Raw genomic sequence first — 17,054 nt, 5'->3', positions numbered from 1 at the left:
TTGATTTGTTTGTTTTCAACCTATAATGGCAATGATGATCTTGCACAGGGCATTTCCTAAGGATTGATGAGCAGGTGGGGGTTAATGGGCATCAACTCCTCCCAGCTAGTCATCAATCCCAGGGATATGTAGGAAGCCAAATCATTAGCTGCATTGCCAACTTCTGAAATAAAAATCTTTCTCTACCTTCCTTGCCAAGGTCTTATATTTTTAAAAGCATCTTTGGTTACCTTCCCTGTCATTCACTTGTATAGGAAAATATGTGAATATTAGTATAAATAAATAAATAAATAAATAAATAAATAAATAAATAAATAAATATATCTAAAAATAAAAGAATAACTATTGTATTACCCTCTGTAGACTGACAGGAGAATGTCATGAGGAGATAATTTTCCATATTTTGATTAAATGTAATTTGAAATGTTCTGCCTCTTTTATTTGCTATCCTTTAATTCATTTTTTCAAACTCAGATTTCCTAGAAAGAATCATTCTATTGTGCATCCTGAGTAGCTAAAACACATATCAAGTTTCTGCATTTTAACTCCATCCAACATTAGAGTTTTTGAGTAGGGTAGTGGGGAGCAGGATGGGTTACAGAGGATTTGGTTATAGTTTAATGGAATATAATTATTTTTCATTTATTCCTGATATACACTTGACCTTCATAAATATTAGCAAGCATGGTATTTTCTCCTTCAGCTTTAGTCATTATTACCCAAAATATTCTAAGAGCTAGATAAACATTAACAATTCAATTATGCTATCTCAGTGCATTTTCACTTAAGGAATAAACTATGGCAAATGAAGAAAAGATGTGGAGCAATAGAGTTCCCATTTCTTCCTCCCGAGGAAGCTCAGGATCCCATTTTATCATGCAAACATCCTGATTCTTACATTGACACAAAATTCATAAAGAGATGACATGGGGTGACAAATTGTCACCTACGTACCAGTGTTTAAAGTGCGTGCCAAGGATCACTGTCACCAAAGGAAGGCTTCATTCCAGAATCTTTTACAATAGACATTTGTCTTGAAGAATTTACGCACATCTGGGTATAGTCCTTTGTTTGTTTGTTTGCTTTTTGGAAAGGTGATATTGTAGGTCATCATGATAAAGCATGGGGTTTGGGGAGTAGATCTCCCTCTTGCAGGTTGTTACCTTGCAAAGTTTGAAAAATAAAATTATTGGACTAAAATGACTTGTTAGTAAAAGGGTGGAAATTAATTGGAAGCAAATACAAATTCCCATGTAGGGAGAGCTTTCTGAGAGGGTAACCAATTAAACCTCATTTTTCTAAGGTTTATAAATTCTGTAGTTCTTTGTCTCTTTATGCTCCCTTCTAATTGGATCCCTTCCCCATTTTATAACCCTGTGCTTTTCTAATTAGTCACTCTTTTGCAGAATATCAACTTCAAAGTCTAAAACCCAGGTGGTACCCCAAACTTTCTTTCCCCCTTATCTTGCAACATTCCTCTATCTCCTGTGAAAATGTTTCCCTCTTTCCAGTATCTGTCCAAATGTCTCTGTTCGCTGTGAAAATATGTTTCCTTCTTCCCAATACTCTGTGACTTTTCTTTATTCTCTGTGAATGTATGCCCTCTGGCTCTAAGCTCTCACCTATGTATTCCTCCCCCATGGACCCTTTTATTCCTAAGGCTCTCTAAATCTGCCTGTTTTATCTCTAAAATTCCTTTCAATGAGAAGGTAGTCACATTTACTAAACACAGAAGAAATGGGTATTTAGAGCAGACTGCCAATTCGCTAAATTATATCTAGAAGTATAATAGACCCTTCAAATACTTCAATCTGTCAATTTTTTTTATGTAGAACTTAATTTTTTTAGTCATAAATCTCTTAGAGAACATAATGATAAAACCAATGAATAACCTTCCTATAAAAATACACAATCACATTTATATAAAAATGTGCATATAAAAAGATTCACAAATTACCCATGACCCATTCATGAACTTCTGAGGAACAAGTGGATTGAACTATGAAAAACAAATTATAATTAAATAAGATGGTTGATGAAAATTAAAACTTAAAAAATCTTAATTGTATGATTCAAATTGCTTTAGCATCAGGTTAGAAGACTGATTTATTAATCATTCTCCATAATTTGACTTTAGTTGTCAACAGTAGGTAAATATCAATAATAAAAAACAATGACAAATATTCATACAGTATTGACTATATATACCAGAAATTATTATACTTACTATATTCACTCATGTATCCTCACAGCAATATAGTATGTAAATCATGATAACCAATCTCTAGGAAGTTTCACAGAAGTATTTCTGATTTTTTTAAACTCTGATTTTTTAAAACTCTCTATATTCTATTAGTATATAATTAGACATTTAAGTAATTGGCAATTTACAATAACCCATACTTTCTAGAGTCTACTTTTCTTTCTTTTTTTTAATTACTTATTTTCTTCCTTTTTCCTTTTATTTAGTATGCACATATTTAGTATATATAATGTGCCAGGTACTGTGGATGTGGTATTTAGCATAAAACTTATTGCTGGTAAGGGTAAATTTTTACCCTCATCTCTTGTCTTCAGTCACCCATTTACTTGCTGATATTTGGTAATCTACTTCTTCAAAAGTTCAATTTTTTTATAATCTTTATTGTTTGTGGGGAGAGGGTAAAGAGTAGTTATTGAGCCCTCTTTTACCATATATAGTGAATTGTATATCATTATTGATTTTTTTTTATTCACATGTGGAACTTATCAATGAACTTGATATATTATTAGGTCTAGTAATAATCAATGTCGTTTTCTAATATTTTAAATCGAATTTATTTAAACAATACAACAAAATTTAATCAACAATATAGTTGCCGTTGTTTTCTACTACTTGTGCCCAACGCTCAGGAAGCATTTTAATCCCTCTGTTGTAAAATTCTTGTGATTTTGATGCAAAAAATTCGGTCAATGCATTTTTGAGGCATTCTTCATTATTAATTTTTTTTCCAAGAAGAAAGTTTTGCAAAGAACGAAACAAATGGTAATCGGAAGGGGCAATATCAGGAGAATATGCAGGTTGAGGGAGAACTTCCCATTCCAGCTGGCGCAGTTTTTCAGCAGTGATTCTTGCAGTATGTGGTCATGCGTTATCGTGGTGAAGAATTACGCCCTTCCGATTAATCAGCTTAATCAGCACGGGTTCTTTTTCTCTTAAAGCTTGGGCTAACCTTTCCAATTGGGCACTATACACTGCACTTGTAATGGTTTGGTTAGATGGTAAAAGTTCATAATGAAGAATTCCTTTAAAATTCCACCAAACACACAACATCACTTTTTTTGCATGCAAGTCAGGTTTTGGCGTGGGCTGCGGAGCCTCATTTTTGTCCAACCATTGAGGCCGCCTTTTCAAATTAACATACAGCACCCATTGTTCATCTCCGGTAACAATTTGCTCTAAAAACGGCAAACGGTTTTGACGAGAGAGGAGCAAACTGCAAATTGTGACTCTTTGATTACGGTTGTTGACGGTCAACTCATGAGGAACCCATTTTCCAAACTTTTGGACTTTGCCAAGTGCACGCAATTGATTGGAAACTGTTTTTTTGTGAACAATTTAAAGTTGTCGCAAGCTCTTGTTGGGTAATTTGAGGATTTTGCACCAAAAGAGCTTGAAGAGCTTCTTGATCAAAATTGGACACACGGCCTCGACCACTCTTGTCATCTAACGAAAAATTTCCCTCGCAAAATTTCTCAAACCAACGCTGGCATTTTCTGGCGCTAACTGCATCTTGACCAAGAGCACTACAGATGTTTTTTGCAGCCTCACTTGCTTTTCTTCCTAATTGGAACTCGTAAAGCATGCAGTGCCGAATATGCTCTTCATCCGCCATCTTCTTAGCCCTAGTTTTGCAACAAAAACCAAACCAAACCAAACACAAACTTTTTCAAGCAAAACTTGTTAATTGCACTTCACACGTTCTGTAGATACCACGTGTTTGAAGGTTATGTCAATACAAGTCAACACCAAGCAAGATTTTAAACGAATGTTTAAAAATGACATTAATTATTACTAGACACGATATTTGTTATTATAAAATTAGCTGATTACCCTGGATCCTGAACATATGTTAAAACATGGACTCCATTTGGAAATGCAATTCAGCAAATATTTACTGATTGTCTAGACATTATTCCATTCATGTCCTTAGAAAGTTTATGATTAACCCTACTTGTTTTAATTTAGTGGATAGATTGTTAGCCTGTGGACTGAAGTGTCCTGAGTTCAATTCTGGTCAAGAACATGTACCTTAGTTGCAGACTTGATTCCTGGGCCTGGTCAGGATGTGTGCAGGAGGCAACCAACTGATGTGTTTCTCTCACACTAATGTTTCTCTCTGTCTGTCTTTTCCTTTCCTTCCCATTCTTTCTAAAAATCAATGGAAAATATCCCCAAGTAAGAATTAACAAACAAACAAACAATCAAAAGTTTATTATTAAATAGGTCAAATGCATTTCCAAATATTCAGATTCAAACACAGATTTTATAAGGGCTATAATATTGGCATTACAGACACTTAGGGAAAGGGTGTATTAATACTGGCCAGTAAGACCAGGAAGATCTTAGTAGAAATTGTCATTGCAAACTTAGCTCTGATGTTGGGTACAATTTTGAAAGAAAAATCAGACAAGGGCATTCCAGGCCATAAAGAAAACAAGAGCAAGTCCCTGAAGAGGTAAAGTAGGGGGTCTTTTTTAGAATCAGAAATAGCCTGCACCCTAGACTATATTGTGGATAACAGTGGAACTGGGAAAGCAATATGGCGCAGCATCATTTTGCCATGCATGTCATGTAAGGTAGTGGTTTTCAAGAGGGCAAAGTCCCCTCCCCCAATAATATTTGATAATGTCTGGAAACATTGTAGATTGCCATAACTGGGGGTACTACTGGCATCTAGTGGGTAAAGGCAGTAAGGGAGTTAGGCTTTATTCTATGAGCACTGGGGAGCTATTGGTGGGCTATGTTCTCTTGAACTGTGATTGTCTAGGCCCTTATGTATTGTTACACTAAATCTGCAATGTGTTACTTTGTAGACACCCCATCACCAGGAAAAGTATGAAATAAAAACCCCAGCTTTGCATATAAAGATATCATGTATTAATCATTGGATGGCCCTGAAACTGAAAAAAAGAAGTAAGAAAGGGGAAATAGATTTTTAATGCCTCGGTGGGGCTCCAGACTCATATATTTTAGAACAAAGGAAAATGCCTTTAAATTATTGGTACAAATAGGCACATTTCTGATCATTGTAACAATCTGATTTCATTTTCTGAGGAATTAAATAACAAGCTGTATGTGGAGCTTGAGGTTTTAGCTTTATTCTTCAGTGAAGCATTTCACCAGACCAACACAGCAAGCAGCTATCATAAAAATACAAACATATTCCTGAACATCTTAAATCCTACCCTTTAATTTGAAAAACAAACAAACAAACAAAAAACAAGTCAGTGATCTATATTTCATTTCTTTACAAATAACCAACCTCGAAATGTGAATATGATCAAAAAGATTCATAACCAGCAGAAATTCCATGCCAGGTATGCTTATCTCACATGAGGCAAAGCAAGAATAAACAAAAAAATCAAATTAACTTTATTTTAGCTTTGCCAAGTTCTTGGCTGTATTTCTGGGCCTGCTTTGAGAACCTGAGTAGATTTCACTTTTTGTTACTAAGATGAGGTTGGGGCTGGCACTGCCTACTGCAGTTCCTCGCCTATTCCACATTGTTCCTGTTTCAGAAGAATCAGATCTTTTACACTTGTGGCTTTTCTGATTAATGGTTGAAATGAGCTCCAGAAGCAGGAATGTAATGATTCATTTAAAAGGACTTTGGACATGATGTCACTCTCGGCCCATGAGAATTCTTGTTCTCTGCTCTAAGAGTTAGATCCATTGGAGTGACCAGGAAGTTGAGTCAAGCATTCCTAGATCTGAAGTCCATGTGAAGAAGCAAATCATGAGAAGAACTTTGGCATCATCCAAGTTGGTAATTTTCAAGGCCATTGTGTTATTTTTAGGCACATACAGTAGAGGGCATTGTTTGGCTAAACTTAAAACAAGGGCTGCTATTGACAATAATAGATAAAAAGAGAAAGAAAACAGGGAAAAATTTTCTGTAAAAAACAAACAAACCCACAAACAAACAAAAAAGAGAGTAAGGAGGCAACAAAATAACCTTTATATTGCTTTGTTCTCCCTAGGTTTTCTTTGTAGGAATAGTTTCTGTGAGAATAACTAAAAACTGGAAAACAATGGTTCAAAAATTAATAAAATTCCTACTATGTGAATGGAACTCTTTTAGATGCCAGGGATCAAGGAGCATATATGACATCATTTAGGTCCTCAGTGAATTTATAGCTTTGACCAGCTACAAACTGCTCCTGTCTGCTTGAATGCCCATTGATTCATTCATTCATGCCTTTGAAAAATGTTTGATGAGTATTTTTTTCTAGATAAATACTACTGAACAGGGGAGACAAGTCACTACTTCATGGAACTGAACAGATGAAAGAGGCAGTACGAAAATAAGCATAAAGTCAGTGAGAAAATATCAAATAATGATACGTAGTAGGAGGAAAATTAAATAAGGTGTTGTGATTGATGGTGATAGGAGGGCTACTTTGGCTGGCTGATCAAAAAAAAGGAACTTTTGAGAAGGCAAAATTTAAAAGAAAACCTGAATGATAAGAAAACCAACTATACAGACATCAAAAGGCACGTGCTTCAGGCAAAGAGAACTCCAATGAAAAAGCGTTTTTTGTTTGTTTGTTTGTTTGTTTGTTGTTTGTTTGGATTTTGGTGTATGTGTTTGGGAGGGTAGAGGGTAGGGGCATGGAGTTTTTGAGGAATGAAGGAAGTTCAGTGTTGAAGAAAGCTGAAAGATAAAAGCAGTAGGCGGATGTCAGATAATCGTTTGTTAGAGGCCAAGACGGTTTTCACTTTGCTCCAAAAAGGTATAGAACTAATAGGAACATTTTAACTGAAGAATGATATGAAGGTATTTATATATTTAAACGTCACTCTGATTGTTGTATGAGGAATTGATTGTGGTAAGGTGATTTAAAAAGTAGAGAAACTAGCAAAAGGGTATTTTATTGGTCCTCATGAGACATGAAGATGATTTCATCTAGAAAGGGACAATGGAGAGAAGTAGATGGATCCAATGATATTTGAGTGATAGAGCCAAATGAATAGCATTGTGCTGGATGTAAATGAAGACAAAAGTCAAGATTCTTATATTTTTGCTTCGATGGCTACAGAAACTCCAGGCATTTTATCCACACGAGGGTATCTAGAAACAGAATAAATAACTGTTGCTTCTTTTTAAAGACAAATGTATTCATTGTTAAGATCAGATTATTACATTTAACAATCAACAGCATGAGTACGAAAAATAAATCTACATTAAAACCCTTTGTTGGAATGCTTTGTTGGAATGCTTTACAGAACAGAAACTAAAATAAACTGTTATACAATTAGCCACAGATACAATCCTCAAGCTTTCTGACCATTTACATGTTGATTGTTGTAAGTGCCAACATCACTGTAGCTTCTGCCACCTCCAAAATGGCTTCCTCTACCACGGCTACAGCCACCTCAGCCTCCTCCATCATTATATTGTAGTTGTCAAAGCTGCAACTCCTGCCATAGTCACCACCCAGGATTCTTTTTTCTTTTAAAGATTCAACATTTTATTTATTTATTTATTTATTTATTTGTTTGTTTGTTTGTTTGTTTTATTGATTTTTTACAGAGAGGAAGGGAGAGAGAGAGCTAGAAACATCGATGAGAGAGAAACATCAGCCAGCTGCCTCTTGCACACCCCCCTACCGGGGATGTACCAGCAACCAATGTACATGCCCTTGATTGGAATCGAACCTGGGACCTTTCAGTCCACAGACCTACGCTCTATCATTGAGCCAAACCAGTTTCGGCCACCACCCAGGATTCTATTACTCTCTCTACCACTTCCATAGCCTCTGCTTCCTCTAAAGTAACCAGGACCACCTCCTGTATAACCATTATCATTACCAAATCTATTGTGCTCATCCTACTGCATCCTGCCCACCATTACCACAGCTGGACCTGTGGAGTTTGAAGTTTCCTGTCATTCCCACCAAAACCACCTCCACAGCCACCTCTGATATTTCCACAATCACTCTAAGCTCTGGCTGGAGGAAGCACCAGCCATCTCTTGCTTAAACAGGCGGCTTTACTTCACAGTGTGGCCGATCACAGGATGGTGTTTTCTTGTATACAAAGGTTACAAAAGCAAAGCCTCTGTTTTGGCCACTGCCTTGGTCAGGCATGATTTCAATCACTTCACTTTCCTATACTGTAAAATAATCTCTTAGGTGATGTTCTCCAGTGTCTTCTTCAATACCAGCGACAAAAAAAAAAATCTATTTCACAGGTGAGTGGGCACCAGGTCTGTTGAGAAAGCCCTCTCTGGTTCCACAACTCTTCCCTCCACTTCCTGTGGCCCTGCATTCACGGCTGCATCCACCTGCTCCACATTGGCACACGTGACAAACCCAAACCCTCTGGAGCGCTTGCTACTTGGAATCACATCATCACAGAATCTGAGAGCTATTCCAACTCTTTGGGAGACTCTGACTTAGACATGACAACTGAGGGAGGAGACACTTCAATGATGCTTCCTCTGGGGCACCCACCAGCAGAAAGGAGTGATCTAACCAACATATCTGCCCAAGAACTACTCCTTTCCTATGTTTTTATTGTTATGTGTTTGAAGAAAAATCTCCCTAGAATCCGAGCAGCTGATTTATCTTTACACCTCATAGGCCAAATTGTGTCACATGCCCAGCCCTAACCAGTCCCTGGCTATAGGAATGGTAGAGCCAAAGTTCTTCACCAAAGAACTCAGCAAAGGATAGTCCAAAAGTCAGCCCACAACCTGTTTTTTTTGTGTGTCTTGTGAGTTAAGAATGTTTTTGCCTTTTTAAATAGTTGGGGGGAGATCAACAATAATATTTTGAGATGATAAATATAAATTCGAATTTTATATTTCAAATTTCATTGTCCATGCATAGTTTAATTGAGATATAGTTATACACATTCATTTCTCTTTTGTCTATAGCTACTTTTAAGCTATAATGACTGAATTGAATAGTTGCAGCAAGAGACAATATGATCTGCAAAGCCTGAATATTTACTATCTGGGCCTTTCCAGAAGAGTTTGTCTAAGACTAGCTTAAACCAAATTCTATTCACCCACCACTGCTAGGTCAGCCTCTCCCAAACCAGATAATATAATTTTGTGATTTTTTTAAGGTGAAAGTATTGTTGTTGTTTTTTGTTTTGTTTTTTTTTGTTTTGTTTTGGTTTGTTTTTTTTTAAAGATGGCAGTGAATTTTTCTGAACAAAGTTTTCTTGGGAAAGAGTAAGGGAGTAAGATGTTGATTAGACAACAATCAGAAAGAAAAAGAGAGATTGAGGCTCAAGCACATTTTAGATAAATACCCCACCTTTAGTGTTGTAAAAAGCTGACTCCCCAAAATCTTTTAAGTGCTGAGTTTATTGTTCATTAGGGTGAAGGAGGACACCAGCCCACAAAGATTTAGGAGTGCCTGTGAGAGACATGGTGGAATTGGGCCAGACTTTATTGAGAACTGTTGGTTTTCCAATGTGAGAACTTGATTAGACCTGCATAAGTTTTTATACAACCATCCAGGATTGGTGAAAACAGTAAGGTGGGGTGATGGAATCAAGATCTTAGAGCACAGCTTCCATTGATGCTTTCCTTGAGAGAGGTGATGGATCATTGGGTAAGTTTCTATAAGGACAATGAAACAAACCATTTGCTTTGGCAGGAGAGTCCCAGAAGAGGCTAGAGATGCTTATAAAGACAGTGAAAAAGCAAAATCATATTGGTGTTCATGATAATGTGGGGTGTTGGGTTCTCTGTGTCCCTGCTGAGTGTGGTAAATGGTTTTGGTACTCAGTGTTTAGGGAGGTTTGTTGTTATAAATGAGTGTGAGTATATGTGTCTATTGGGGATAGGAGGGTTGGGTGGTTATGTTTAACTAAATGTATATTTCTCCCACCTCGCTTCTAAACTATAATAGTTCCAATGTCTAGACAGTTTATGCTGACTTAGCAAATATGCTGTGCTAAATAAGGCCTCCTGTTAGCTACTCTCTGGCACTCAGTTACTCCAGTATGTCTTGGTGCAGTGAAGCACAGGGCAGAGAAAAAAGAAAGGTCTGTTGACATAGTCAAGCTCTCCTCTGGGACCAGGCTAAAAGTATTATAGTTTAATTTAAAACCCATTTGTAAATAAACGCTGTCAGATGACATGGTAATGGATAGTGCAGTGCATACCTTTAAATTGATTTCCTTTTGATGTGATAAAAACATCTTATGAAAGAGATGTGGAAAAGTGGCTTTTTATGTAAAGTAACAATTTAGATGTTAAAGTAGAAAACATTTTGTTGATAGCAGTTTATTTGATTCAATGAATGTACTAAGCATTGTTTGCTGTAGGTTATAAATCAGATTTAAACCAGTTATAATTTATAAATCATTACTTATGACCTATTTATGGAAAACTTATTAATTGAAAAGGAAAATAAAGACCTTGAGGTAAGCAAGAAGTAAAAAAATAGAACAACCTGGGGATTATAAGAGAACAGGCAAATTTATCTTGCAGTGAATACCACTAATGTTTTATTGATAGCATGTGCCTGATCATACCAGTTAATCCATACCACAACTTTGAAAGATAAATATTATCGTAACTCCTAACTTATATGAAAAGAAGAAACTCCCATCAGCTTATTTTTAATATATATTAAATATTTATTATATATTTCTTATTATGAGCTAGTAATGTTACGTATATTATCTGACAGCCCTAACAAAAGCCTTTTGAATGTATAACACTGTTGTGCACCTTTCCCAGATGGGAAAAGTATAAAGTATGGACAAGTGAGTCTTCTTAATATATGGGTCCTGGAGTTTCAAGCAGGCCTAAGAAATTAGGAAGTCTTACACCAGAGCATTCTCTCTGGGCCACTGGATCCCACTGTTTCTTTGTTGCCATAATGATGGAAATGTCGGCAAGCCTCTGAAGCCAAGAAGCAACCTATGACTTTAAACTTCACCTTCTTGAGACTCTGCTCCCTTTCAGTGGTTTTGTAAATGTGGATATATATTTAAGAATTGCTAAGAACAGCTGCCTTTCTTGAGTAAGGCATCTCCTATTATTGGGAGGTGGGGGGAAGCCTCTTCTCCATCTTGTGTGATGAAAATGCAGCTAATTCACACTGAGAACCTCCCCACTAGTAGAAGAGCCAGGCCTTCACACCCCCTCACCTCAAGCCCTTGAGTGGTGGACAGGGAAGTGATGGCCAAGAAACCGGACCTGTCTCTGGCATTGATTTCTCTCCAAGGCTCACTTGGAACAATAAGATCTTTTTTAGCTGTTCTTAAAAACAAAGCTGATGATACGATTCCCTTCTAAAAATAAAGCATGTCACCGGCTGGATGAAATAGGGTTTCCTGTGTGTGTTATAACTCTTGACAGTCTGATCTCAGCCCAGCTTCTATCCCATTCTCCTCCCCATTCTCCTGCCACAGGGAACTTGTCCCTGTTCCCTGGATGGACTAGTAGATTTCATGTGTCCTTGTCTACACTTAGGCTGGTCTCTTGGCCTGAAATGCTCTACTTCTAGAAAACAGAGATCAGATAACCCTTCCCTTTGGCAATTCCTAATTTGTCAGCACAGACTGAGTTGCTCTGCCATCAGTGCCTTTGTGTCCATGTGGCCTGGTCTCAGAGAAACAGAGCAAATGTTTATGATTGCACTTCCTCAGTTTGTCTGTATTTCACCTTTTGAATTATAATTTGCTCAGGGGTAGGGATTATATTCTTCTAATGTATATGCCCAGCACTTAGTAAAATGTCTGACCAAGGGCAACAACAAAAACAGTAATTATAATAACAATAATGTCTAACATTTCTTGAGTTCTTACTACCATGTGGGAGGCATTGTCCTAAACCCTTTATCTGCATTAATTAATTTTGTCCTCACAACAACAATAAGGGGAATTGACATTATCTCTCATTTTGCAAGTCAGAGATTAAATCATAGAAAGGATAAGTTAACTTTCCCAAGTCAACATGACATCAATATTAAATTAGTGCCTTTTTGAATTGGAATATGGTCAGTTCCTGGTATCCGTCCCCCTCCCACCCCCCTTTTTTTTTCAGTCAAAGAAATTCATAGAAGATCACTGTTTATTGAGATAAGAGGTTTGGGAGAAGTCATTACACAGGTACCTAATCGCTGATATGCCAGTGGAGTGGGCCATATACTGGGTAACATAGGTTCCTTGAGAATGCCTCCTGGCACTGGAAGAGATGCAGAAAGTGAGTTATTTTATTAATATTTCTCTTAAGCTCTACTTAGAAGAATAGGGATACAAGACATGTAATAGTTCTGTTATAATAAAATCTTTTCTATTAATATAAGCAGATATACTTTATGGACAATGACTTAATGTGTGGTATGTCTACCTATAGGTAGCAGTCGGCTATATTATGAGTTTTTGTATATGAGAATCTCTAGAAGTTCATATACACTTGTGCACGTCACTATTTCAGTGGATTTTCACAACGTCCATAATGTAAGTTGCCAGTGTTTACAGTGGAGCTCACCCAAAGGAAAAGTATTTTAAAAAAATGAATATATATTTTGCCTTCATTCTCAGAGCAACTTTTTTGTTGAATATTTGAAATCATATGCTTCTGGACGCATCAGAGGAACATCTGAGCACTGGCTCTGTAATTACTATGTGAATACACTCATGTTATTTCTATGCTAAACTTATTCATCCTGAAAATGGAGAATATAACAGTTCCTACGTCAGAGGAATGTAGGATTGAAAATGATCAGGCAGGCAACCTATATATAATAATTGCAAAGGGCCTCATCCTCAGAAGGTTTACCCTTAACTTCATGCTTTGTTGTTACGGATTTGAAATTCTTAATAATTATCAACAAGGCATCCCACATATTCATTTTACATCGAGCTCTGCAAAGTAAGTAGCCATTCCCGGATAGGATTGTTTGTGAGGTCTTATACTCTGGGGTGCCTGGCAAATTGAACAACCCCAAATAAAATGTCAGCTATTACTCATTTGCAAGAGATCTTTTAGTTTTGTGGGTATAGCTTCCAAGTTCTATTTTTCTGAACTTTTCCAATTTGATCAGACAGTGAATCAAATGGTGGCGTACACCTCATGCATTTGGCTCGCACTGATTGGTTATCATGCTATTAAGTTGCTCCGCTTCATTCTTCCATTTCTCTGTGATTGCATATCTGATGGAATAGGGACTGTGGATGGCTGCTAATGTGAAGTGCAGAAACATTTTTCTAAGAATATGAGACTCATTACTCAATAAAGGATATTAAATTTGTTGTTTTCCTAGTCTGAGAAATGATGGCTGATAGGCTGTATCACTGGCATTGTTCCAGAAAGACATATTGGAAGAGATCTAACCCTCCTTTTTTGCTCTTATTGCATTGCAGACTATTTGAGCTCCAGAAGGACCCACACCAGATAAATTATGAATGTTGAACAAGATGACCTTACATCCACAGCAGATAATGATAGGTCCTAGGTTTAACAGGGCCCTATTTGACCCCCTGCTTGTGGTGCTGCTGGCTCTTCAACTTCTGGTGGTGGCTGGTCTGGTGCGGGCTCAAACCTGCCCCTCCGTCTGCTCCTGCAGCAACCAGTTCAGCAAGGTGATTTGCGTTCGGAAAAACCTACGCGAAGTACCCGATGGCATTTCCACCAACACTCGGCTGCTGAACCTCCATGAGAACCAAATCCAGATCATCAAAGTGAACAGCTTCAAGCACTTGAGGCACCTGGAAATCCTACAGTTGAGTAGGAATCACATTCGAACCATTGAGATCGGGGCTTTCAATGGTCTGGCGAACCTCAACACCCTGGAACTCTTTGATAATCGTCTTACCACCATCCCGAATGGAGCTTTTGTATATTTGTCTAAACTGAAGGAGCTCTGGTTGCGAAACAACCCCATCGAAAGCATCCCTTCTTATGCTTTTAACAGAATCCCTTCTTTGCGCCGGCTAGACTTGGGCGAATTGAAAAGGCTTTCGTACATCTCAGAAGGTGCCTTTGAAGGTCTGTCCAACTTGAGGTATTTGAACCTGGCCATGTGCAACCTCCGGGAGATCCCTAACCTCACACCGCTCATAAAACTGGATGAGCTAGATCTTTCTGGGAATCATTTGTCTGCCATCAGGCCGGGTTCTTTCCAGGGGTTGATGCACCTTCAAAAACTGTGGATGATACAGTCCCAGATTCAGGTGATTGAACGGAACGCCTTTGATAACCTTCAGTCACTGGTGGAAATCAACCTGGCACACAACAATCTAACGTTACTGCCTCATGACCTCTTCACACCCTTGCATCACCTAGAGCGGATTCACTTACATCACAACCCGTGGAACTGTAACTGTGACATACTTTGGCTCAGCTGGTGGATAAAAGACATGGCCCCCTCCAACACAGCTTGCTGTGCCCGGTGTAACACTCCTCCCAATCTGAAAGGGAGGTACATTGGGGAGCTGGACCAGAATTATTTCACATGTTATGCTCCTGTGATTGTGGAGCCCCCAACAGACCTCAATGTCACCGAAGGCATGGCAGCTGAGCTCAAATGTCGGGCCTCCACATCCCTGACCTCCGTATCTTGGATCACCCCAAATGGAACTGTCATGACACACGGGGCGTACAAAGTGAGGATAGCTGTGCTCAGCGATGGCACGTTAAATTTCACAAATGTAACCGTGCAAGATACAGGCATGTACACATGTATGGTGAGCAATTCTGTTGGAAATACCACTGCTTCGGCCACCCTGAATGTTACTGCAGCAGCCACCACTCCTTTTACTTACTTTTCGACTGTCACAGTTGAGACTATGGAACCTTCTCAGGATGAGGCACGGACCACAGACAACAATGTAGGTCCCACTCCAGCGATTGATTGGGAAACCACCAATGTGACCACCTCTCTCATGCCACAGAGCACAAGGTCAACAGAAAAAGCATTCACCATCCCAGTGACTGATATGAACAGTGGGATCCCAGGAATTGATGAGGTCATGAAGACTACCAAAATCATCATTGGCTGTTTTGTGGCCATCACACTCATGGCTGCAGTGATGCTGGTCATTTTCTACAAGATGAGGAAGCAGCATCATAGGCAAAACCATCACGCCCCCACAAGGACTGTTGAGATCATTAATGTGGATGATGAGATTACAGGAGACACACCCATGGAAAGCCACCTGCCCATGCCTGCTATTGAGCATGAGCACCTAAATCACTATAACTCTTACAAATCTCCCTTCAACCACACAACAACAGTTAACACAATAAATTCAATACACAGTTCAGTGCATGAACCGTTATTGATCCGAATGAACTCGAAAGACAATGTACAAGAGACTCAGATCTAAAACATTTACGGCTACAGAAAACAAACAATTAAAAAAAGGGACAGTTTATTAATATTGACACAAATGACTGGGCTAAATCTACTGTTTCAAAAAAAAGTGTCTTTACAAAAAAAAAAACAAAAAAGAAAAGAAATTTATTTATTAAAAATTCTATTGTGATCTAAAGCAGACAAAATTATGTGTATTCCTCAGAACCTGTTTTTGCTGCACTTATTTCCTATTTTCGCATATCTTGTCCCTGCCTTCCCTGATTGCCATATTTTTCATAGATCTCAATTCCCTAAGGAACTGGTCTAGGAAATTTTGTAAGAATTCTGTTACATTTTGAGATTTTTATGGTGAATTCTAGTGGTGAGATCCAGTCTATTTTTGTCTTTATTTTTCCTCTTTTATTTACCCCCTCATGCCCTCATGACATAGTCCAATGGGGAATGCAATATTAGAAATAGATTTTTAAGAGAGAACAAGGAAAATAATGCAAGATCTTATATTTTTCATGTAATGACCTGTTCTGTATTTATGAGGAGGACCATTCAGTGGAAAAGGAAAAAAAAAAAAAAAAAAGTAAACAAACAACAGATTAATTTACATATGAGCACCTATAAAACCCATGATCTTTTCAACAACTCTAGAACCAGAATTTGTAGTTCAAACGCTAAAAATAAGATTATAAATAAAAAATATTGTTGGTTTTTCTGTACCTGGACACAGCTCATTTGTAGTATGGCTCAAATGTAAGAAACTTAAAGGTAATTCCATTTTCTACTTCCTGAGAAAGAAAATACATTATTTTTCAGTCACAGCATCAAACACCATGGGGTCCTATCTTCTTAGGTTGACTTGAGTTTTGGATCTATATACTCAAGTATGCTGTGGTATATCCCCCTCCTCTTATTAGGGTCACTCTTTTTAAATGCTCAGATTAAAAATCATGATTTTGTGAAGTAAATATTATTTCACTTGGAAGAAAGTTTTAGTATAATTTATTTACCACTCATAAAATTCTGCTGTGAGGCAAAGTATGATGTCTGAATGCAAAGGTATTCTGTTATCCAAGTTGAAAAATCATTTTTGGTGGTGTCAACAAATTAGGTTTCATTTAACAATAATTATTAAAGACCTACCATGTGTTAAACATTGTTTTTAATGTGGACACACAATTGACAAGACCTGGTTCATGTCCTTGAATCAATCACTATCTATGAGATATATGATTAAAGAAATATTAGTTCATTATTGGGGGACAGCTCTAGATTTACTGCCAGATTGCAAATTGTGACCCTGGTTTGTCAAAATGTCAGAAATATCAGGTTATTACAGAAACCTCTTTATTCATGGATTCTTTCATCCTTCTGGAAGAGCTGCCTCTCTTTTTCCAAATGCAGATTACAGAGTTTAAATAAGTATTTGTAAGGAATTTGTTATGAATGACTGGATTGATACCAAGAGATAGCAATGCTAATGCAATGGTAACCTGCTAAAGGTACAT

The 17,054-nt window shown here is 37.6% G+C and overlaps 1 protein-coding gene across 4 annotated transcripts in view; it reads left to right on the top strand.

Annotated features, from left to right (window-relative positions):
- LRRC4C (leucine rich repeat containing 4C) overlaps positions 1-16,265 on the top strand; it is a 707,813-nt gene extending 691,548 nt beyond the window's left edge. For all 4 annotated transcript variants that reach the window (XM_045577671.1, XM_036427214.2, XM_036427215.2 and 1 more), the window contains one exon: positions 13,601-16,265. In XM_045577671.1, the coding sequence (XP_045433627.1) occupies positions 13,643-15,565 (1,923 nt within the window). In that variant the 5' untranslated portion in view covers positions 13,601-13,642 and the 3' untranslated portion in view covers positions 15,566-16,265. The remainder of the gene's footprint in view (positions 1-13,600) is intronic.
- Positions 16,266-17,054: the final 789 nt, after the last annotated feature.

This window comes from Pipistrellus kuhlii, unplaced genomic scaffold (assembly GCF_014108245.1).
Source record: "Pipistrellus kuhlii isolate mPipKuh1 unplaced genomic scaffold, mPipKuh1.p scaffold_m20_p_9, whole genome shotgun sequence".
In the NCBI taxonomy this organism is placed as follows: Eukaryota; Metazoa; Chordata; class Mammalia; order Chiroptera; family Vespertilionidae; genus Pipistrellus; species Pipistrellus kuhlii.
This window is presented reverse-complemented; position numbering and strand designations above follow the sequence as displayed.